Below are 25839 nucleotides of genomic sequence, written 5' to 3' on the forward strand. Positions count from 1 at the left end.
TCGATCATTATTTTATATTCACCAGGAAGTCTCTTAACAAGAAGACCATATATGCTTTATGTGGACAAGTGTCCCAGGATTGACTACGTAAAAGAGATGCGGGAAGCAGTTTTATCCTCGTTCCATATCTTGTCTTGCTCCTTACGACGCTTATATTTTTCCAGATATCGGTCTGATATAATTAGTTTCTGTCATGATGTCGACGTCTCTATTCACAGTTAAATTGTGTGCGACCTATTTAATGTATGACTCCCGCACATGAATTTTATATCCTTGCTACTGGACTGCAATTACGTAGGTATGTTTTATTTTATGACTATAATCCTAGCAGACTTTATGTGGTTACTTCACCCGTCTTTTCATACCGTATTCATTCTGTGTCTAATAGTGATGCCATCAGCAGTAAGTAAGAAGCGAATAATAAAGGATTGCATTTTCCTTACTGCTATTCAGTGTGTACATAGGAAACGATGTAAAAGATGGCACTGGGAATTTCTGGGAAATAAAATGAAACCAGATTGTGATTTGTACTCGGTGAGACGAAGTGCTTATATGTTTGTTCGATTCTGTTTACAGCACAATGTTTGGGCGACTCGTGGAGCCATTTTCGTCAGTTCCCCTGAACAGGTCTCTTGTGGAAATCGACTTCTGGCTCACAGCCTCTCATCCCGACATCTCATTCTGTGGAGAGGAAGTACTTTACATTGTACGAAAGCTGAATGAAGTCAGACAAAGGAAAGGTCGACAGTAATGTGGAGGCATAGTCGTACTTGGAAATTGTTTATTTTTTCGTTACTATTTAGATCTAACACTACAGCTGTATTATAGCGAAGTCTTCGACTTCACATTCTTCAGAGTAATAGTTTCGACACTGGATCGTGTAAACGTATCTCATGTAGTGGGAAAAGCGTTTGTTGTTGTAGAAATCTAGTTTGTCAAAGACGTCAACATCAACAAAATCTTCTTAATATACCAACTACGTCAAATTGTGGGTTTCTAGCAACCTTTTACGACATACACTCTTTCTCGTTCCTTTTTCCACGAAAATGTGGTAAGCTTTTTAATTTTATACTGTCAGCAATGACATTAGTAAGACGACCATCCATAAGCTACATTGTCAACCCTGTAGTGCGCGGCTACTGACAGAAACGGCGAATGCAAGACTGCGATGGTTGCTGTACATCACACTCGAACGTCCATGACACACGTATGAGAAGTAGAGGAAAGAGGGAAAAGAAAATAACCACAAACGCGGAGAAGGACAAGAGTTAAAAAACACTAGAAAATTCCGCTGATGAGAAAAGAAACAAATAGCAACCGTCGATGGCGGGGATTTTAATCCCGCAACGAACGACGGAAAAGAATTTGGCGTCCGCTCCGCCCCATTTTCGTGGCGGCAATTCGTCGTTGCTGCCATGACAGTCGGCTGATCCGTTATTACAGTCGCTTCCTTGATTATGCTGTTCCAGGAAACACGAGTTTTAAAAAAGGAACAAAATTTGGTTCTCTGTTAGAGACGCTCAGCAGAGGCAAATTTGTCTCCTGTCAAGCTCTTACGTTGCGAATATCTGCCGTGGAAGGTTGAAATATGGATTGATGTACCCAGAAAGTATACAGCCTGCCGTATTCACAATGATTCCCATATTACAGGGATACGAAGCTCTATCAGCTCATAGCGACGTAATGGATACTTTATGCTGTTGCAACTGCCGGTAACGTCTTATGAGAATTAAAGGAAGATATCACGATAACTCAAACTACAGACCGCAGTGACTCGTCGTTAACGCACATGAATTTATGTGCAGCGACCTTCCAATACACAGTCTACTACAATCAAAAAAATTTCCAATTCTAAGCTTAACTGGTATGTGGCTAATGGTAGGAGAATAGACTGGAAAACGGTAAGTCCAATTTCCCGACCAAACCGTGATCGACATGAGTTTGTTCTTGTTCTTTAACAATGCAACAGCAACCCCAGCTAACTTCTCTTTGATTCATTAGACAGTGTGCTTAGTTCGGCGCACCATAAATGCTTTTAGTGGAGTACTGAACCACATAAGGCAATATTTCTCCACAATAAAAACCACCTCTGATGATCCCAATGTCTTCTGTGGTTTTATTCGTACATGCTAAGTTACTTATTCAAGCAAAACATCGCTCACATATCAACTTACCAACAACCTTGTTAATGGAATCCAGCATAAAGATCCTCAGGTGGTTCTTTATCTTTTCAGTTTGTGTAAAGGTTTGACTAATGAAATGAACTAAATCAACAAGAAAAAGCAAAATGTCTCCTTCAGCAGTTTTAGTGAGCACTTGCTACCACCATACAGGGAAGGTATTCATGTGTTTATTATGTTGTCCACGATGAGAAAAGCCACTTTACATCGATTATATATCTTAATGGTAAAGAATACATTTGGTTGCAACATTTATACTCAACAAACAGATTAAATGCACCAGCTTCAAAAATATACTTAAAGTGCATCACAAAGTATTTTGATACGAGACTTTCGACAAGTTCTATATAAATAGTAGTCATCCTTTATCGAATCACTGACTCTGAAGTGTTTGAACCCAAATAGTTATCTCGTTTTCATCATTCACTAAGACTTGAAGTAATAACACCGAATCTATGGATAATATCAGGGTCTGTTTCTAGGGTGTTGGTTATTACTTTAACACAAACGTAAAAGTGGAAGGTAGACTTTTACTGACGCAAACTTAACATTGGAGGGCAGACCTTTACTGGGCTACATTAGTGCAGTATGTTATCAAGTGAACGGGGACCCATATGTTGGCAACGAACGGCCTGTAGCTTTCACGCTGTACATATGCCATAGTAACATATATAGACATTAGGTGTTGCTGGCATGTGGCTGTGACTTGATCAGAGTGTACCAAGAGTTTAATAACAATTTTTCTGACTGATTATCTCTACTTATTTTTGTAATCAAATCCTTGAGAGACGGGACAGGTTTGAAGGTATCTCACATCAGGTGCAACAGTAATGTATCACTCAGCAGAGGCACATAGAGATCTGGTCTTCCCTGCCATTCCACAAACGTCTTCTTGATTAAACTTGTCGTCACACATTATTTGTTACATATAAGAAACAGAAAGAAGTTGTCAACTGATACAACAAGCGAATACGGGCAATGAGGCAAATCGTAATTTTTGTTGTCAAATAATGCATTTTTGGCCAAATGTGTGACAGCTGGTATTGCATACTGAATGATGTAGGTTTTTCTATCGTTTTTCCTGATTTTGTAGGTGATTTGTGAAAAATAAGAGTACCCCTTGCTCAAATAAAGTAATGTTTGTTACAACTAAAGAAGCAAGCAATTATATTCTTCAGAAGGATTCTCGAACGAGCCACTGTGGTTGGCTTCGGTTCATCTTGGAGGACCCAAACTGTTTATTGCTGCTTACGATCCCGCTCGTACGAATATATCCAGTCTTCTTCTCCTGTTATAGTATTTTCATTTCGTCAGACGATTTTTTTTTAAACCAAAGGAAACGAGACTACTTTAGAGCTTCTGTCTAGTTATGCGGAAACCACCAAGAAGAGTCCTCCTCCACAGCTAATTGTTGATGTGAAGTAGAGGGTACTTGCAGTTTTCATTATTTCAATTTGGTGCTGTGTTTAATCTTTCTTTTCCGAAGGGTCTTCATTACCAATAGGTGAACGAACGATTCGAAACATTGCTAAGAGTTGGGCATTTATACGAAAGTCGTAAAAATACCATCCAACGTAGAATTTCATGTGATAAACCCTACTCTTGAGGATTTGTTACATACGTTAATAAAATCGTGAACGATACAGTGTTCTAACTTCTCTGTAGACCCCGTTCACGAAATAAATATTATTTTTTGTAATCGTTTTGCAGAGAATGTGACGTGCCCAGAAGACACATTTAAATGCAGAAACGGCCCGTGCCTCAACATGTCACTGCGCTGCAACGCCTTCCTGGACTGCAAGGACACTTGGGTTGACGAAGACGGCTGCAGTAAGTAAACACTGGCTGCCTCAAAACAGCCAGTTAATAAGCAATGGCCAAAGCGCTTAGGTGTTGATGCGGCATTATCCGTTGTCACATCTGCAGTAACAGGAAATCAACAGAACTGCTGGTTGTGGCTCACCAATTTCAGAATAATGTAATAATTATTTTCTTTCTCTGTTTAGACTTTTTTTTCCAAATTAAGACTCAGACACCCTACAAAATCATTCATTTTCTTTATCTGACGTGTTTCTCTGTCTGTAATACACTTTCATACGCTCACTGACCTGCTTACCTTGTTTTTCTGTCCAAGCACGAACATTTTTTTACAGCGCCTCTCAGTTTATAAACCAACAAATTACGTATATTTTCCCTAAAAATATACCTTCACTCTAACGTCTGCGGATCCGATGCTTTAGTGTTTCTAGAATTCTGTCTTCATGGTGGTCTTCTTCTTTCCGTAGTAACATATTTATTTAGTTTATTTCAGTGATTTGGTACAAGTAGCACAGAAACGTCATTCGCTCCTACTCAGTCTGATCTCTACACGTCCTCCGGTACTTATCTGTTTGTCGGAAGTAACTATCCATCTTGGTTTACACAAAATTTGATTTATAGGACATTCAGAACTGAGAGGCATGATTAATAGACTGACATCCGCTTCAGCTGTAATAATGATTTGTTCCGTCCAATACCGGTTTTGGAAGTTAAAACCTCCTTTTCAGCTACGTAAAACCGGAGAAAATATAAAACAATGCATCTGGGAAAACCAGAAGAACAAGCTAAGAAAACAAGGAGACTCACTAATTGTACTTGGTTATGCATTACAAGCGGTCGGGCCAATCACTTCAAAGTCTCCAAGTCACTGCATATGGATGTGACTAGAAAAAGAGGAGAGATTCAAATAACCAAACAGACCTAATAATTTAACATCAGGAACGGTGGGATGAGAGAAAAACCAAACACTGTACTCACACTGTACCGCCTGTTCATTCATTTGGCCTATGTGCCATCGCCATGTTCCCTAATACTTCACGTATTTTTAAATGACTGTGAGTTATAAATCTTGACGGCCTACCACTGCCCTTTAACTGAACTAGTGTAACGCTTGAATGTGTCAGTCCCGATTTACAATATCTTCGTTAATACCGACGTCAGTTCTGTCCCCCTCGTACACATTTGCGCCTGCACCGCTCCGCGCCTCCAGACTCCAACGTGACCTTCAGTTCAATCTTTGGTGGCGTCCACAGTGTGCGGCTGCTCGACGGCGGACATAATGAGTACACTATTCGGTTTTGGTTCTTTTTCGCTTCGTCCTACGTTCTACATGCTACATCGTTCTTCCACATGTGTTGCATGCCCCCCCCCCCCCTCATCTTTTGTATGTTCTTTTTTTTTTTTTTTTTAACATGAGATTTCAACACCCTGAAACACGAGTTGGAGTGAATAGCTCATTGTTACTACTTAAGCGGATGTCAGTCCATTAATCGTCTTCATTTACTTCCGTATCCATGATTCTTCTTAGGGTTCTTTTCTTAAGAAATATTTAGATTTCCACTCTAGTCCGCCTCAAGCATTCACTAGCATAAAAGCATTCATCCTAGGTGATACAGTTCTTATTGTAGATGTCTTTTGTCACTCCATGTCGGGTCCTACGATTCGATATTCGACGACATTTTCTTCTAATCCCCTCTCTTGTAAATTCCTACCAATGTAAGTGAATTCTTATCTTTTTGGATAACATCTAACTCAGTTTCAGAAAATTTTTAGTTCATATCTGTTGTTACTCATGAGCTCGATGTTTTGTGCTGAGAACCTGAGGCATATATGTCGAGCTATGTGTTTCAAGAGGTTGACTTCTACAGTTCATTCTTCTGCACTTTTTAATAGTGCCGCAAAGTCGTTAACAAAAAGTGGAATAGTATCCTAAAGATTTGTTTCCTAACTGCGAAGTTGGGAGCTTCTAACTATTACAGAATCTCTGGGACATAGTTGCCGCCCCCCCCTCCTCCCGCGCTCTCCATCTAATAATGTCTGACAAGGTCTCTTTGACTATATTTACCAGTTTGGTTTTCGTCCCAAATTCCTTGGCGATGCTGTCCAAAGTCTGTTTGGCCACAGACTCCGAACTTTAAGAGTTAGTCTGTAAAGGAAACCACAATTTTCACCATTCCGTAGTAGAATATCGACTTCTAGACTACAGTAAACAGGTTTAGATGTATGTTAATTTTCAGGACAGCTATGCACAGATGAAAACTGGAAAGACCATTGCGGAGGCTGCATTAAACCACTCTTCAGATCAAAGGCCATAAAAATATAGTCAAAACTGTTCAACATAGGAGCGAGATTATACTTAAAATATTCTATTTGTTTTTACCCAGGAACTCTTCAGTTCCATTCAGACCATGCAGCAGAAGTTCTTAGAATTTCTTGTAGAGCAAGAAAGGGCAGCGCTGCTTTTCGTGCTGCTGGAACATCCTCCATTTTCCGAACTATATTACACAGCTGAAAAAAAAACCTGATAAACGAAAGTAATCTAGTGCTACACGAAAACAGTCAGTTCAGAGTCGGGCTGTTCATCAGGTTCTTCATCACAATAGCTAAAACACATTGCAACTGATGACAGCTGAGTCAAAATGGTTTAAGAATCACTACTAATTTCGTCACATTTTAGTCACACCTTCAGATAGCAAACAGTTGACCTTTCAATACATAACGACCTCAAAACCCAAGTAGAGCAAATAAAAAAAGTCACCTGTCTTCGTACGCGGCACAGGCGTTACAAAGTACGCGTTCTGCTATTTACCCTTACGGAGTTTTAAGGACATCATGTATTGAAAATTCAGTTCTTTGTTACCTGAAGATGTGACAAAAGCGGCATGAAAACAGTCGTGATTAATCAATCACTCTGATGCTGCTACTGCGGTTTTTATCAATAGAATCGTTTCATTACAGCTGTGGTTGCCCGTAATACCAAGTGATTCGTAGCTAAAACAAATTTTAATGTTTCTCAAACTAATAGAGAAAACGATTAGCGACCTAAAGTCGAGACCGCGCTCTTAGGACAGATGGTAAATCACGCCTAAACACAGTAGTAAGAGCAGTGTCATGTAGCTTTAGATATTGGATTACTGTCCAGTACACAGCCAAAAGTTTCGTATCGCTGCACATACAGCTCCATAGCGAAAGATCTTTTCTGTAATAGATATGACAATGAGATAATCAGCACTAGGGGTTCAGCCTAAAAAAACAATAATTGTTCACCTTGTAGTAATACAGATAAACTTTCATCTCTAAACAATCTGAAACATAATCATTCGCGACGCAGATTTCAAAACTAATGAAAGGTTCGCAAGAACAAACGACAAGTGAGTTAGTATGTTTACAGTTCAAATAATTTAAGGTATATTATTTTGCCACTCTGGGGGTCACCAAACAAATGAGTACTTATTTCAGCGTTCCAGTGCTCCACAGAACCTCGATGCGTGTGCCACGACACAAAAATCAACTGCACCAGTCTTGGCCTGACGGAGTTCCCGGCGGTCATTGAATTTCAGATAAATCGCTTGTAAGTAGCATTCAGAACATTACTTGTTCCTCAAGAACATTTAGTGTAGCGATTGCGATTTGCAAATCTTCCTACATAACGTCACTACTATCTCACTTAAAATCCAGTTATTTGTTTGTGCTTAAGTAATGGAGTAATTTTTATTTTCACAGTTATATGGCAAATAATTTGTTGAATGAGACACTTAATGAAGATTCATTTTCGAAACTGGACCGACTTGTTTACCTGTAAGTAACAGAAAAACTACTTTAAATGGTAATGAGTTATAACATCTGCTTTTACGCAATGACTCACATTAGCTCTGGGATTTTATATTTGACAGACTTATTGACTGTAAACGTATAAATACGATTTCATATGTAAATACGAAATTTGATGAACCATTCTGTTCTAGAGATCTGAGGAACAACAGTATATCTAGACTTCCCGCCATGATATTCCGCAATCTCTGGCGACTACACATTCTCAACTTACAAGATAACCATATCTCCGTTATAAACAACGGTAGCTTCTTCGGGTTGCCAGATTTGCGCACACTGTGAGTGACATAAGTTTCATAACCTTTCCATCAACGTGTTTGCCATATTCCCATTATAACTACTCGTACTTATTGAATTATCTTCCACCTTACAGCCATCTACAAGGTAACGGAATAGAAGTCTTAGAACCAATGGCTTTTTACGGACTCTCGTCGATTACTACGTTGTGAGTATTGGCAATTTAATATTGTTCTCTATTATATCTAATCCTACATCTCCGTTTAAAAAACACGCTGACCTACTACATTTGTGTGAGATAATATCTCCAGTCTTAAATGAACGCTTATCTACTTCTGGTACATGTTGTAAATGCTGTCCTTTCTTTACTTTATAAAACACAATCTCCGTGACAATCGTCTACCTGTTTTCAGGAAGTATACATGACTAGAGAATGTCCATAAACAGTAACATACTAATAACATACTAACAACTAAAAAATAAATCCATAGAGGTTATGTAATCTTAAAACAGTTTCAAGACTTGCTGAATGAGAAGGCAAAATTTTTCAACAGTACAACTATTTCGTAGAACGAAGTCGCAAAAATAACATTTGCCTTAGACAACACGTTATCATGCAGAAGACACTACACCGATGTGGTACATACAGACTCAGAACTATGTGGGATATCTTGCACCACAAAATCATTCGCTGAACACAAAAAGAAGGAAGTCTAAAATTTTCTGAGCTATCGAGAATGGTATCATTAGAGACGGAACGACACAGAAGTAAACAAGTTCATTTGCGCATAGTTATATTATGTTATGTAGCGGCCGGTTAATTACTCCTTCATAGGCAATATAAAGTTTGGTAGGTGACTAGCACTTAATATAACGATATCTGTTTTGGGTTTAGACTTCCATATGACATAACGGAATAGAAAAGATACAAACATAGGTATTTAAAACGTAGGAAAAGTAAATTTCTGCCAATATTGATTTTCGTTATGCTGTTTCAAGTTCCTATATCAATGAAGCGGTAACTTGTTAAAAAATGAGGGCGTGCTGAAAAGCAATACCTCCGAATCTTTTTTTTTTTTTTAACTCCGAAGGTTATTAACTTTCTGCATCTTAAGCCTCCATGTCTACGTATTTATTTCTCAACATAGTCATCCTGGCAACAAACACATTTCTCCCAACGGGACACTAATTTGGTGATACCATCACTGTAGAATTTTTGACATGGTTGTGGGAGCCACAGCCTCATCTCTGATGTCACCGTTTCATCGGCATCAAAATGCAGTTCTCGAAGGTGATCCTTAAGTTTTAGAAACTGATGAAAATCGGTCGTGGCTGAGTGACATTGTATGGAGGGATGATCGGTGACGGTGAACCCAAACTGTCGGGCTACTGCAGATATCGCAGCGCTCATGTATGATCTGCCATCGTCATGCTGCTGGAGAGGGTTCTGCATGTGTGGGCGAACTCTTCGATTTTGAAACTCGTTTGCTGCACATTGCTTCTCACGCGCCTACATAATTACGTTATGCACCGCTCTATTATAGGCTACAATTCGGAGCCCTCTAGCGGTCGAGGGCTACAAGTATGTAGACATGATGAATAAAGATGTAGAACGTTAATAACATTTATTTTATTTAGAAAGCCTTAAGAGTTTCCGCATAAAATGTCGGCGGCATTACTTTTCAACACGACCACATGTATAATTCTGCAACTGTTTTACGAATGAAAAGGAAACAAATTGCGCTCTGTTCCATTAAAGCGCAATTCGTTTTATTTTCGCTCGTAAATGTGAAAATCTTCTATGATAAGCAACGAAAAGATCACTTTTGTGAGGTACATACGCAAATTAGTTTAGGAACCTACCTTTCCATAGAAAAAAGTATCGATTACTGTCCAGCGAAACATATATGGGATATTGTGCCAACTAGCATGCGAGATTGCTGTATCACGGAACTTGTGCAAGTATTATGTCACATTAAAATTCCCCAAATCACCTTTACGTCTAATAAGAGCAATATTTAACGTCATAAAAAGTTAATTACGTTGGCTGTAAACTTCTGTTAAATCGAACTTATGTGCAGAGTGGGCTAAATGTTACAACTATCGAACTGTATTGATTGATTAAAGTAGAAATAGCAATCACTCACTTTATAGTGTTGAGACATGATTTATTATTCCAGCAGCAAGATTTAGGACCCCTGCAGGCAAATCATCAGATTGCAGGCAATCACAGGAACTTTTATTTCATTTGTAGACCACGTGTAGCTAAAGGCTGGCACTGTGGTGCTGCTAAAAATAACTAAATGGAGACGGAGTCTACCTAATTGGTCAAACAAATGTTGACGATGGTTGTTATTTTGGTTAATTATACATCATAGAATCCACAAAATTACGAGAAATGCTCTATTATTGATCTTACAATAATGGGAAAATACAACATTCAGATGCACTAGGTTTTAAGTTACACCAGTTTTGCATACCATTTAGGTTCATTTGGAAGTATACTTGTAGAAGAGTTCCACACTTACATGACAGCTCTAAAATTCACATTTAAGTACCTGGCAGAAGCTAACAATCATATACAACCTATTGTTCGTCGAAACATCCCTACTTAAGGACTGGGAAGCTGCTGAGGTCTCACCAATACTCAAGAACTGAAATCGTTACACCAAATTGCAGACCCATTTCACTAACGCCGATTTGCCGTAGGATTAAAGAACATATTATGAACCAGAGGAAAAATGCTCGCCGGCCGTTTCGACCGAGCGGTTCTGGGTGCTCCAGTGCGGACCCGCGCTGCTGCTATGGTTGCAGGTTCGAATCCTGCCGCGGTCATGGATGTGTGTGATGTGCTTAGGTTACTTAGGTTAAGTAGTACTAAGTCTAGGGGACTGATGACCTCAGATGTTAAGTTCCATAGTGCTTGGAGCCATTTGAACCATCTGAAGAAAGCTCCCATCGGAGCACAAAAAAATGCGAGTATGTTACTGTTTCTTTAAAAGACTCTGAGTAGAAAAGGGGGTACCAGCTGCCTCATTCTGCCTTCCTCAGCATTTCCAAAACTTTTGCCAAAAACTTGGGCATGCGAATATATTCGCGCTCTTTTTACCACGCAACTCGCATTAAACTCTCTCTAGCTCTCGTAACTGCAACTTGCTAAAACCCATTAGTTCATCGCTGAAAGTCGTTCACATACATACACTTCCACTTGCCCATTTTCAGTCATTTGTCCAGCCCAGCTCATTGTCATTATCTCCGTGTGTGTGCCTCTCTCTCATTGACTCCTGTCTCAAAGCCACAGTCTCCTTCGTTCTGTACTACTACTACAGTCTCCTTTGATTGTCACTATCTGCCTCTTGCTCTCATTTACTGGTACTATCTCATACATTCATTCCCACTGCTGCTGTATCTTCTCGCTTTCATTACCTCTCTCCTCCTCCTTGTTACTGTCATAGACTCTGTCTCTCATTATTACTGACTCTCAACCACATCCACCTTTCCTTCTCTTTATTCCTCTCCCAATTTTATTGTCTCCATCACTCTTTCTCTAGCACTGTTCTTTCCTGTCTACTATGTTCTACTGCCACTGTGTCCCTCTCTTTCTTTCACAATGCCATTGTCTCATTCGCTCTTTCTATACCACAACCATTGTTTGCTATCTTCCAGGCTTTATTACTTTCTGTCTTTCTTCCACTGCCACTATCACCATCTCGCGCAAAATCAAAAAGAATATGTTCACATGCCAAAAATTTTGGGAGTATTTTTGAAGGTGCCATGAAATACAGAATGAAGCAGCTGATGCCTGACTTTTCAGTGGGAAAATTTTAAATAAACAGACACACCTTCGCATTTTTTCCACTGATAGGGGCATTTTTCGCTGGTTTTCTTTTTTTCAATCCTGCAACAGTTCATGTCACTCATATGAAGAGAATTCTATTCCTCAGTAAAATTTTAATAGTTTAGTTATGTGCAATTGAAATAAGGTAGAACTAATTTTACACCTAAGCCTGAATTTCAAGTACAGAAAGATTTTTCATTTACTTCAGTACTACGAAATGGGGTTTCCAGAACCCTTCTCATGATAACGGAGACGTATTACGGGGTGTTGGAATCCACGGCTCAGTTTTGGTACGAAGAAATGGTAAAAGAAGGTTCTTTCTGGTTCTCTAAGGGACCACTCATGAGTTAACAGTGCCTCCATAAACCCCGTACGGTCCACTGTAAACCGCATCAAACGCAAAGAAACCAATCGATTTGCTCTGTTTGCCTAAGCTCGAGGAAATGTGTAACATTCATTTTTTGACTCTGTACTGTAGGGTAGCAACACTAAGACGATTATTCTGTTGGACACACAAATGGTTACTAGCCAAATGGTTATGCTAAACATTTGAACCTATCTCTCTGTCATCAATAGAACGCGAGGTATAAGCCCCTGATAAATCCGTTTTTCATCAGCGGTGTTTTGGAACATGCTAGATACGCATTCTGTTGTATGCGTACCGATTACATCGAAGAGAACGATTTATCGGCGAATAACTAACTCCAATTCAGAACACATCGTTCTTGTGGAACACAACTAGCTCTTTATTATCGCGAATTAATGATTGCTGTCGACTGGGGATGCCAAACTGATTACATATATACACTAATCAAATTGCGTGCCAACGGAGTATCGCCTCAGTTGTGCAACTGGACTCGTGATTTCCCGTCAGAAGGCCACAGTTCGTGCATAAGCTGTTGCCGTTCCTGATCAGTGCAACGATTTAGGAGAGAGTCTGAGCAGCTCTCCTTGATTATTTGCAGATAATGCTATCATTTACCGATCTGTAAAGTCACCAGATAATCAAAGCCAATTGCAAAAGATTTAGACAAATATCTATATATTGTAATCAATGGCAATTGACTCTAAATAAGGAAAAGAGCAAAGTCCTCCACATTAGTGGTAAATGAATCCGCTAAATTTCTGACACTCAATGTATCATACAAAATTAAATGCTGTGAAGTCAATTAAATGCTTCCGTCTTACAGCTACAAATAAATCAGAACGATCAAGTAATAATATTGTGGAGAAAGTGAACCAAAGATTGCGATTTATTTGCAGAAACTTAGAAAATGCAACTTTTCTACTAAATAGACTGCCTGGATCACAGTTGTTTGTCTTCAGCTGGAATATTGCTGCGCGGCATGGGATTCGAATCTGACTGGATTGACGGAGGACATCGAAAACGTTCAAAGTAGGTCACCTCATTTTGTATTATCCCGAAACAGGGCAGGGAGTGCCACGGATATGAAACGCGGATTTGACCGCCGATCATTAAAAGAAAACATTCTTTGCTGCGGAAGAATCGTCTCATGAAATATGAACTTTGTTTCAATAGTCTGAAAATACTTTTTGGGGCCCACCAACATAGAGAAAATGATCACCACAATCAAACAAGAGAAATCAGAACTCGCATGGAGAGATGTAAGCGTTCGTTATTGCAATGTGCTGTTCGAGAGCTTCAAGGTAGTTCAAGAACACTCTAGCAGGCATTTAATTGTGAACTGCAGAGAAATCATGTAGATGTAGATGTAAAAATATCAAGCGTAATAATTAAGAGTATCAAACTTTGAGATACAGTTCGTTGCTAGAGCAGAATCTTCGACCTGTCGATTTTCTTTTTCGAGACACTTCGTCAAACAAATTCACCTTAAAGATCGCAATCTGGTGGATTGTTATTTCTCACATGTGCTTCAATTACATATGTGTAGATAGTGACTCATACGTCATGCATCTAATCGCCGTCTTTGTGATGTGATATGAAATGAATAATGTAACAGAGTATTTCGCACAATCTCTTGGTTCCTATAATGGATAACTAACCAAAATAAAACTAAATACAATAATTCTTTGCATATGTTCGGTAGACGCAATTCAGTTAGTGCCTTCAACAGCACTGTCCCAGCTGTTAGGCATACGTTGTCCAGAATACAAAGTTTGTGAGTGAGCCGACTATCTGATTATGAGTTTTTTCTGAAATATACAGAGTGTTACAAAAAGGTACGGCCAAACTTTCAGGAAACATTCCTCACACACAAAGAAAGAAAATATGTTACGTGGACATGTGCCCGGAAAAGCTTACTTTCCATGTTAGAGCTCATTTTATCACTTCTCTTCAAATCACATTAATCATGGAATGGAAACACACAGCAACAGAACGTACCAACGTGACTTCAAACACTTTGTTACAGGAAATGTTCAAATTGTCCTCCGTTAGCGAGGATACATGCATCCACCCTCCGTCGCATGGAATCCCTGATGCACTGATGCAGCCCTGGAGAATGGCGTATTGTCCACAATACGAGCACGAAGAGTCTCTACGTTTGGTACCGGGGTTGCGTAGACAAGAGCTTTCAAATGCCCCCATAAATGAAAGTCAAGAGGGTTGAGGTCAGGAGAGCGTGGAGGCCATGTAATTGGTCCGCCTCTACCAATCCATCGGTCACCGAATCTGTTGTTTAGAAGAGTACAAACACTTCGACTGAAATGTGCAGGAGCTCCGTCGTGCATGAACCACATGTTGTGTCGTTGTGTTGTAAAGGCACATGTTCTAGCAGCACAGGTAGAGTATCCCGTATGAAATCATGATAACGTGCTCCATTGAGCGTAGGTGGAAGAACATGGGGCCCAATCAAGACATCACCAACAATGCCAGCCCAAACCTTCACAGAAAATCTGTGTTGATGACGTGATTGCACAATTGCGAGCGGATTCTCGTCAGCCCACACATTTTGATTGTGAAAATTTACAATTTGATCACGTTGGAATGAAGCCTCATCCGTAAAGAGAACATTTGCACTGAAATGAGGATTGACACATTGTTGGATGAAGCATTCGCAGAAGTGTACCCGTGGAGGCCAATCAGCTGCTGACAGTGCCTTTACACGCTGTACATGGTACGGAAACAACTGGTTCTCCCGTAGCACTCTCCATACAGTGACGTGGTCAATGTTACCTTGTACAGCAGCAACTTCTCTGACGCTGACATTAGGGTTATCGTCAACTGCACGAAGAATTGCCTCGTCCATTGCAGGTGTCCTCGTCGTTCTAGGTCTTCCCCAGTCGCGAGTCATAGGCTGCAATGTTCCGTACTCCCTAAGACGCCGATCAATTCCTTCGAACGTCTTCCTGTCGGGACACCTTCGTTCTGGAAATCTCTCTGATACAAACTTACCGCGCCACGGGTATTGCCCCGTGCTAATCCATACATCAAATGGGCATCTGCCAACTCCGCATTTGTAAACATTGCACTGACTGCAAAACCACGTTCGTGATGAACACTAACCTGTTGATGCTGCGTACTGATGTGCTTGATGCTAGTACTGTAGAGCAATGAGTCGCATGTCAACACAAGCACCGAACTCAACATTACCTTCCTTCAATTGGGCCAACTGGTGATGAATCGAGGAAGTACAGTACATACTGACGAAACTAAAATGAGCTCTAACATGGAAATTTATTTGTGTGTGAGGAATGTTTCCTGAAAGTTTAGCCGTATTGTTTTTTGTAACACCCCGTATGTACGGGGGATAAAGCAATTTTAAAATTTCTGTTTGTAGTCAGATCTGTTTACAATACTATACATTTTTTTGTAACTGGAGGTTATTATGTTTATCTAGAGGATAATAAACGGGAAAATTATTGTAGCAGTCCCAAAAATAAGTGGATGTATCTGAAAGTGTTCGAAATCCACAAATAAAGAAGTATTCAAGAATCAAAAATGATCGTCTCAACATCGTCATCTTCTGAACGTTATCCCTCGCAGCTGCAAAACTTCTCCTCTGTTTTGTTGCTTCTTCATCATTTCTTGGTAATTATGGCAAGTAGGTCTATTTACCTCCAATATATATGTTATACTAGTCCGTCTCCGTAGTTAAGTGGTCACCGTGTGTGACGATTATGCAACGCTCCGTGGTTCACTTCCCGCTACTGCCAGGCATTTTCCTTGGTGTGGGGGGGGGGGGGGGGGGTTGGAATGGGGTCTGGTAAGCGGGCAACGGTTGGGAGAGGTCTGTGCAGACCCGGCGCCAGTACACCTCACATCCAAATGACGCCATTGTTGGGGGATGTCACGATGTCCGGTTCGGATAGGAATGTCCAGACATGACTAGTCGACATAGCTCTTAGTCAGATACTACAGTATTTTGTGTCTTCGGCTTTCTTTCTTTGTTTTTGGACAAGTTGTTCCATTCCACATATTTGTTAAAAATTTATAGTGTCCAAATAAATGTCCAATACGTTTAGCTTTCCTTTCTTAAATAGTTACTTTGATGTTCCTTCGTTCCCTGATTTCTTGGAAAACATCTTCACTGAATTTTCTTTGTGTCCTCCGAAAGTTGCTTCTAATGGTTTTCCTTCTTTCTTCAACAGTGTCTGGCTTTCATATCCAAACAAGAGCACAATCTACAAAAAATACTTTTACAAACATTAGCGAGAGTTTCCTTACAGAAATACAGGAAAACACACCATTGGGTGGCTTGCGGAGTATAAATGTAGATGTAGATGTAGAATTAATGTAAACAGATATATGAAAATCCTTCGTTTTCGAGTTAGTAATGAAAGTTTACAGTTTAACTGACTGGAGCTCATAAACACAGAAATTCATAATAAATGATCGAAATGTCCTGATCATGCTTCTAAACACTCATGCAGTCGTCGAGTCACTGACTGTCGCACCTTTCAAATGACGCTTTCAAATGGTTCCGCAGGTCTCCATGGCAAGCTGATGAACCGTGTATGCACCCGTATGATCAGCTACACAGATCAATTGCTTAGATACCCCCACAAATAATAATCTGAAGAACTGAGATCGGGGGAACGTGAAGACCGGATCTAGTCACCCTATGCCTATCCATCTGCCATTATAGATACCAGCCAGCGCATATCGAACACTGAAATGTGCTGCAGATCCATCATACATAAACCACAAGGATCCTCTTATTTGCAGGGTGCTCACATTCTAGGGTGATCTGAATTAAGTCCCTATAGACATCACCTGTGTAGCGTGCTGGGAGAAAGTGTGGCCCTACCAAACAGTCACCTACAATTCCAGAGCATACTTTAATCTTATGCCGATGTCTAGCCTGCACTGTAGCACTGAGGACTGCGATCGGCCCATATGTGTTGGTTGAAGGAATTTCATTATTCCAGCTCTTCAAAACGTTGCCGTGTCTGTAAACAAAAATGAAGAGACAGACAACGGATAGGCAGTTTGTGCAACAAATCATCGGAAAAGTTCTACCGTGAAGGGTGACGGGCAGGCGAAAAGCTCTGCAAACGATAAAAATTATACGTATACATAAGGTGCTCGTGAAATATCCTCCATATTGAGCTTGGAGATGTACCACAAGCCACGGTCACTTACCCTGCGCTGCTATCTGCCACTTCTTCGACGAATGTAAACAAACCTACCTTACAACACAATGCTATCTGGGATACACTAAGTCAATCGGGTTCATAGATAAATGAAATTGTTGCTGTGTATCTGGAAAATCATTAAACGTCAGTTTTCAATAATCAGCCGAAAACGAAGAATTTTAAGACATATATTTATGTGAACTTTTTTTTCTTGCTTTGTTGTGAGAAACTTGTCCCCAAAGTTTGTAAAACTATTTTTGAAACATCACATATTTGAACCATACGATGATTTTCTTTTCATTTTCTCTGCTAAACAACTTCAGTAATAGTGGTCTTATTTCGTTGAAAACAGGTTTTGCCATTGCAATTTTTTTTCTGACTTGTAGAAGTGGAACTGTTTCGTCTGAAATAAGGTGCTGAAATAGCAAAACTTATCAACGATGTCTATTAAGACAAGGGATGTCAATCTAGATTGTAACTGATTATTGGGGCGGGACGACCTGAATGTCAGTGAAGTTGCTGCGTGGAAGACAATAGGGTATCAAAATATCATTTCGTAAGTACAGCAAAAGAGAATAATTTTGACATTAATTTGGAGCTGAGCACAATAGTATGACGCTGAAAGTACCCCTATCCTTCTGCTGACGTCCTGACGCGGAGACAATGTAACTACAACACTAATGCCCTTTTTACTCGTAAAACAGGAAAAAATAAGAGAAATCTGCGAAAAAATCAGCAATTGAGGTTCGGAAATGTAATCATACTCCATGTCGCAATATTAGAACATAGCACAATTACAGACTGAGTTTCGCGCTTTTATGTATCTGAACTTACTTTTTCACAGGGACTTGAAACACCAGAGGATACGCAACATATCTCGCAACGCCTTCGTTGGGCTCAGAAGTCTCGTCGCCCTGTAAGTATCTCTCCCTAAATGTAACACAAACGTCTGCCTTTAACCGTTAGTTACGTTTTAGTTGTCAATTGAACAAGCAGATAATGGAAATGAGACATAGAAACTGAATATGAGTAACATTCCTGTTTATACTTAAGAAATAAAACGTATTCCATACAGATAAATAACAGTCGGTACGAAAAATTCCTCATTAGTCTCTCCCGAAACAGGCGGAATCCACTGCCGAAACAAGCAACCCTTTTCCCGTGTGGGACATCAGTTCCGTTGTATTCTGGTGTCTCCGTTGAAAGATATTTCTAGACAAGAATAGGAAACTGAAATAGACTGAATGAGAAATGCCACGACCCCTATTGACTCTTGTTTCTCCGTGACTGTGACGAAAATGTAGCTACCTGGTTATGTTCTGCAACCACTGGTGCAGTATTATTAACTCGTGTTTCCATTATTTATCAGAACACAGGACTGCGCGTATAAGTCTTTCGTTCATCATCTGGTAATTTATTATGGCTAAGTCTATCATAAAACAATTTACAAGCTGCAACATAAAGTAAAACGTATCGTATCATAACTTCATTCTTAGATACCATAGATAAACACGTAATATAATATATTCGCACACAGTCTGGTAATTAAGAAACGTATCTTGCTGCGTTCTTTGTAAGGATGTTACCATAAAAATTTCATTATCATCGCAAGCACCAGTGTAACATCTTCATGTCACATCTAAACGTTTTCACATCTTATTGTGCAACACTGCCTAATGGGAGAGCAACCAGTTAAAGTAAATATGAGATGAACATTAATTACGAATCAATAATGTAGAAGAAAGGGTACTTTAAACTTATTTGCTACGGTATAATGATTACGGTGGCTTGAAAGAAGAGATATCAGTGGAATTTCTAGTTAAAAAATCTGGATTGATGAAACGGTTTTCTACGGGAAGCAATGCCAGGCGGAATGCTTGGCAAAACAATTCGGCTTCTACCCATCACGCCAAGAAAACTGCTTATGTTCTAGAAAGTACAAACATCATTCCACGTCAAAGCCAAGCTCGCGAGGTGTAGGACAGGAGTAATATTGACGGACCACGGAACTTGAATCACAATAAGAGAATGATAGAACGGACTCAGATTCTGGTGTACCATTGCAGATCACATCGAACTTTGCTACATGTGTTATTCGCTTTACTTTGCCGGAGGCCACAGCTGGGAAGGGAAGGGAGTGGGCATTGATTGTCATGCTGTGTTTTCTACAGTCGTAGGCAAGAAGTTATCAAAAGGCTTAGGTGTATGGAATTCGGACATGAGGTGGACGACATCGAGTTTAACTGAGAACAGCATGTTCGAAAGGAATAATCGAGGTCTAGGAGTAAGGGAGCGCTGGAATTTGATTTATGCTACCCATTGTCAGTTTCTGAATTAGACTAAAAGTGTGGAATTAGAAGGCATTGGTAGAATCAATAATTTGATGAAAGCATCATTTCCGTAGCAGACATGCTGTTTCAATGCCAACGACAGAAAGTTTCGTGAATGGAGATTTGTATTGTGTTGCCAAAGCAATGTGAAACATATAGTGGAACTTCCGTAAGTGTACATACACTTTTTGTTAATTTGAATATAATTTAGAATTCGAGCAATTAGTGAACCTGTTGTCTGCAAAAGCTTTTCTAATGAATAGCCACCCCTACGCGGAACAAAATAAAAAGACTTTCTAAGTTACGTAGCGGTCAATTCCAGAAACAAATATTGCAGCTGCTTTCCGGGATGGCGCCCGCTGTTGACATATTTATAATAAGCTGAACGCGTTTTGAATTCGACCACTCGAGCAAAATAACGAAAACGTGCTGCTCTGACAACAGCTGGTGAAGTGTTAACTGCACGAGGCATGTATAATAATAGCTAATTCCGGGAAATAAGCTGGTAAATAACTTAATATACGCAAAACATAGGAGCCTCCCCGCCACATGAGAAATGTTACAATAGCACTAGAGAATCTTAAAAAGTGCAGAATTACAATTTCACACTACTCTGGTTGATAATTAATTTCCAACGTATTTTATGCAGGGAATAAGTCAGTTTTCTAGAAGAACACTCCAAGCCGAAATTGGCCTCTGTCGGTATGACAGTATAGTTTTCAGTATAGACGCCGCAGGCTTGTCTCTTACAAACAGCATAATCCTCGATAATGTACGGCTGAAACTGTCAACGGTTTATGAGATATACTCGCTCCCGAGTCCAGTGCACATATTCACGTCGTGGTGTATTATTCTCTATCAAATCAAGAACACTGTCTTCAATTGCTTTTTGTTGAAACTAAATGACACAGAGGAATTAAAAGTAAGTAATATCATCAACAAACAACACATGATTAGAAAACTAAGTAATATCATCAATAAACAACACATGATTACAGAACAGACGGATCACAAGTGACACCAGCACATAAAATATCTTATTTTTGTATAAGCTTTCTAAGCTTTCTTGAATATTATCATTTCATAAAATGATTGATACTAAGAAATAAGGACCGCAGTTGTTTGATAAATCTGAAAATTACTGTTTCAGTGACCTGTCTTTCAACCACATATTCTACCTTGCAGACGGAGCTTTGAATGGAATGCCTAAACTGGAAACATTGTAAGTAATTGGCCATAAGATTAAAATATAGTTTTAGTACATTTCATGATTGCCTCATGTGCATTTTGAAAACTATTTATCATGAAGTGTCAAGCTCTCTTCATCAAACAGGCAATAAAATCTTCGCGAATTTAATTTAGATGTTTTGAATCTAAAACGATTTTGTCTCGTTAGCCCTTAAAAGCAAGTCCCTATTTAACCCTCCATTTGGCGCGGGCTTCCCAGCAGTGACATTGGATGCGGTGTATCAAGCTGATCATCGCTTATTCACATTTTTATAGTAATTAAACACATTATAAATGGTAGTTACCTTTACAGAAAGACCATGATGCCATATGAGCAAAACAAAAATAGAATATAGAAATATTTATCAGTGAATTGTCCCATTATCACTACTGGAGTATGGAAAAAAGTGAGGAATTTTACCGCAGAAAGAGCGAAAAGGTTGTCCATATAGGAGATGGACTCTTTGTAAGGATATATTGTCGGCAACAATACATTGTCAGTATTTTTTTTTATTTTTTTACTGTGTGAGTGTAAAATCCTTGTTTCTTGAACCCTTACTTCTTGACACAAGCTGCATTTCTGATGTCGTCTTTTCTTCTCCACGTGTTAGGCTAGTGGTATATAAAATACCGACAGCGTTTTCTGATGGCGACTTGTACGAGGATTTATACGAAATGAACTTCAGTGACGACCTAGATGAAGAGTTCACGAGAAAGGTCTGGCTACCATTTAAATAGGGTCAAGGGACAAAAGGCTCCCTTACATCCATTAAAGCCAGTCCTGAAGTTCACTACGTTCTCCTCCAAATGGAGTGAGTATACATGGACTTCGAGGCAGTGAGAATCAAACATTTCGTGCACGTTCAAATGTCCTTTAATTGCTGCATCATAGGTCACACAGCAAAGAAATTTAGAGAATGGGAAATAAGTTAGCCAAGTATTATAGGGGGCTCGGCTTTGAGCACTATGGGACTTAGCATCTGTGGCCATCAGTCCCCTAGAACTTAGAAGTACTTAAACCTAACTAACCTACGGACATCACACACATCCATGCCCGAGGCAAGATTCGAACCTGCGACCGTAGCGGTCACGCGGTTCCAGACTGTAGCGCCTAGAACCTCTCGGCCACACCAGCCGGCGAACAAGTAGACACAAAATCGAACAGAATTATCTCTGTGATTACGGGATCGTAGAGGAGAACTAGTACATTAACTGACTGGAACAGCGAGACATCTTTTAAACAGTACAGCGTTTCAAACCACGCAAAATGCTCTCAAAAGAGGGTACAGTATGCTTTCAGGCTGAATTTGCTCAAAATCCTATACTGACATTGTGGGGCGACACCTCGAGCCGTTGATCGTTGAAAGTCGACACCATTCCGAACTCTTCGCCTCAGTTCTTGTTTTCCAGATTGCTGCGACCCTCAGTGACCCCAAACTTCATACCCTGTAATTGTACAGTGAAGTAATGTTGCGTTGTCAACTTGAGAGGATGATTAATTGATTAATAGCAGTAACTGTCCTTTTACTTGAACGTATAATGCGAGACACAATCACGAATGCTTCCTGCAAGTTTTGGAAGTCATTTTTCTTCTGCTCGTTGCGTTGTATTACAACAGCCTTCATTTAATTTCATTTTCCTTACTGCACGTATGTACTCCTTCAGCAGTTACTAAACTTTAACAAATGATAACAAATGGAAATGGACATTAGGAACCAGCACCGAATTATTTTTTTTTTTTTACTATTCGCTACTATTGGCTGATAACAGCACCAAACAGGTGCTGAGAGTGAGGTAGAGCAGACCTTGAAGGACACAATACACAAATCCAGACATCGACCAAATGCAAATAAGAAAGAAACTGAACAAGTAGGCAAAAAATGGCTCTGAGCACTATGGGACTTAATTTCTGAGGTCAGCAGTCCCCTAGAACTTAGAACTACTTAAACCTAACTAACCTAAGGACATCACACACATCCATGCCCGAGGCAGGATTCGAACCTGCGACCGTAGCGGTCGCGTGGTTACAGACTGTAGCGCCTAGAACCGCTCGGCCACACCAGCCGGCGAACAAGTAGACACAAAATCGAACAAAATTATCTCTGTGATTACGAGATCCTAGAGGAGAACTAGTACATTAACTGACTGGAACAGCGAGACATCTTTTAAACTGTACAGCGTTTCAAACCACGCAAAATGCTCTCAAAAGAGGGTACAGTATGCTTTTAGGCTGAATGATCTTAAAGGCTGAAAATCTCCCGACTAATGCCTGCTTACTGCTTGAACCCCTTCGGCAGATTTCAAGAGGGGAACAAGTGTATAGAAGCCTTGTGAGGGAGCAAGGGCACATAGTCTTCGAAACGATCAGGATGGGTATCAAATATCTTGTTTCCACCAACCACACGTGAAGCTGTTCCGACTGTAAGGGTCGGTGGGCTTTGATCCATTCGGATGTGGGATGCCGGAACGTGGAACACAGGGGTAGAGGCCCGTCAGGAACCCTAGGTTAGTGATTTATACATTTATTAGCTATGGTTTTATAATTGGATCGTCTTTTTCGTGACAGCAGCGAGAAGGGCGGAGAACGCAGCATGCAGGAGTGGAATGTGCAGATGAACCCAGCTCAACAGTCTCTCGACGCCGTCGACGAGGCCACAGCAAGTAACGCCGGAGGGGCGTCGCCATCCAGGGAAGCTGGCCCAGCTGGTGGTAGTTATTACTCGTCTGTCTGTTTATCGAAAGTGCGACGACGCTTTTGACTAGGGCACACGCTTGGACATCGAAGGGACTGTGCGAGTAAGCTTCCAGCAACTCTGCACTGTTGGTGATGGTGGGGCAGCGCTACGTCATCGCTTCTCCACCAGAGGAGGACCGTATCCTCACAGATAATCGTTAAGGTGCAGCAGTGAGAGCGTGATAGTGATTCATAACGATTCAAGCACTATCAGTTTTTTCTCCAGTAAGCTAGTGGTTGAAGGCTCCATATTCACAAATGGTTCAAATGGCTCTGAGCACTATGGGACATAACTTCTGAGGTCATCAATCCCTTAGAACTTAGAACTACTTAAACCTAACTAACCTAAGGACATCACACACATCCATGCCCGAGGCAGGATTCGAACCTGCGACCGTAGCGGTCGCGCGGCTCCAGACTGTAGCGCCTAGAACCGCTCGGCCACTCCGGCAGGCCCATATTCACATCGACAGCTTACAAAGGCTAAGTCCAGCAGACCAGTCCGGCTGCAATCTCGAAGGTAGTAGTCATCTTGCGAATGGCAGTCAGCACATCACAGGTCCTGCCTCGAAATCGGCTCACTACAGTTTAAACGTAGAGGGGCTCGTAGTTCAAGTCAGAAGCATGGATATTATGTCTTGGCATGGATGAGTGAATGTAGTGTAGCCTTGTTTTCTGGGTTTGTCAGTGTTCTTCACTGCAACATTTGTGTCTCAGCTGTGGCTTTCAGCTATTCAGCTTGGCGTTTCTGCAATGCCATCCGCAAGAAAGACAATCTTGTGTAAGACTTACATGTTATTATTATGTTATGTTCTCTTGACAGCGAGGTCATATTGCTGAATTGGCGATTCAGAAAACTCGCTCGAGCGCTGTGTGGCAAGGACCTCAGTTGTGTGCCACGATATTTGCTGAATCTGCTCTTCCGCCTGTTTGTCAATCCAGCTGCGGCACTGCACATGAGCCCATCTTAGTGCGGCTTGGCACTGGCTGGGCTATACTTAAAACTTTTTACATTCTCCCAGTACATCTGTCTGCAGTATAACAAAACTAAATGCTAAGATAAGTACTGTTGTGAATGCAGAGCTAGAAAAGATCGCCGGCGAGGAATCCCTGGACTTGGAGTGCTTGCATGAGCCGTACACAGCGAACCGATGGCTGGTTGGTCTCGCAAACAACGCAACAGCGATGACTGGAGGGACCGCTCCAAAAGCTGCATTAATATTAGTTAACAGGCGGTGGACTCTGAAAAAGATGTCACAGCCCTACTCTGACCGCGTAGTTAGGGTGAAAGTACGTAAATGGAATGATTCGTGGGAATAGCGTCAACTTATGTGCAGTTCTCTGATGAGGTTTTCCTGCACAGGTAATGGACAGACAGACCTGTAGAAGATGCCAGACAAAAAACGTTAATCATCATAGCATGTATCAACAATACGGCAACCATCACGAACAGTTACACAAAGACATTGCATTAATGACAAGATACACACAAAAAGTCTGTAAATACTCGGGACCTTTGCCTTTCGTTTACACGTGCTATACCAACTGAGCCACGCAAACACGACTCACAACTCCTCCTCACATCTTCACTTCCGCCAGTGTCTCATCTCCTACATTCCTAACTTCACAGAAGTTCTCCTGTGAAACTTGCGGGACTAGGACTCCTGCGAGAAAGGATATTATGGAGACACGGCTTAGCCACTGCCTAGAGTAAGATTTGATACTGAATTTTTCACTCTGTGCTGATATCTACTACATCTACATCTACATCTATACTCCGCGAGCCACCTTACGGTGTGTGGCGGAGGGTACTTATTGTACCACTATCTGATCCCCCCTTCCCTGTTCCATTCACGAATTGTGCGTGGGAAGAACGACTGCTTGTAAGTCTCCGTATTTGCCCTTCCTGGCATATGTAAACTGTGTGCTGCACCGAGACACGAAATTGGGACCTCTGTCTTTCACGAGCGAGTGTTCTACCAACTGACCTATCAAAGCACGGCTCGCGCCCCGTCCTTACAGCTTTACTTCCACCATTACGTCCTGTCCTACATAGGAGAAAGAAAATATAAGGGTCCCGAGTTC

General features: G+C 40.7%; 1 protein-coding gene across 1 annotated transcript in view; it reads left to right on the forward strand.

Moving 5' to 3' along the window:
• LOC126456273 (G-protein coupled receptor GRL101-like) overlaps positions 1-25839 on the forward strand; it is a 568827-nt gene that overhangs the window by 422173 nt on the left and 120815 nt on the right. The window contains exons 14-20 of the mRNA XM_050092025.1: positions 3891-4010; positions 7458-7569; positions 7722-7796; positions 7964-8107; positions 8203-8274; positions 18308-18379; positions 20944-21015. Of these exons, the coding sequence (XP_049947982.1) occupies positions 3891-4010; positions 7458-7569; positions 7722-7796; positions 7964-8107; positions 8203-8274; positions 18308-18379; positions 20944-21015 (667 nt within the window). The remainder of the gene's footprint in view (positions 1-3890; positions 4011-7457; positions 7570-7721; positions 7797-7963; positions 8108-8202; positions 8275-18307; positions 18380-20943; positions 21016-25839) is intronic.

Source organism: Schistocerca serialis, chromosome 2 (genome assembly GCF_023864345.2).
Source record: "Schistocerca serialis cubense isolate TAMUIC-IGC-003099 chromosome 2, iqSchSeri2.2, whole genome shotgun sequence".
Taxonomy (NCBI): domain Eukaryota; kingdom Metazoa; phylum Arthropoda; class Insecta; order Orthoptera; family Acrididae; genus Schistocerca; species Schistocerca serialis.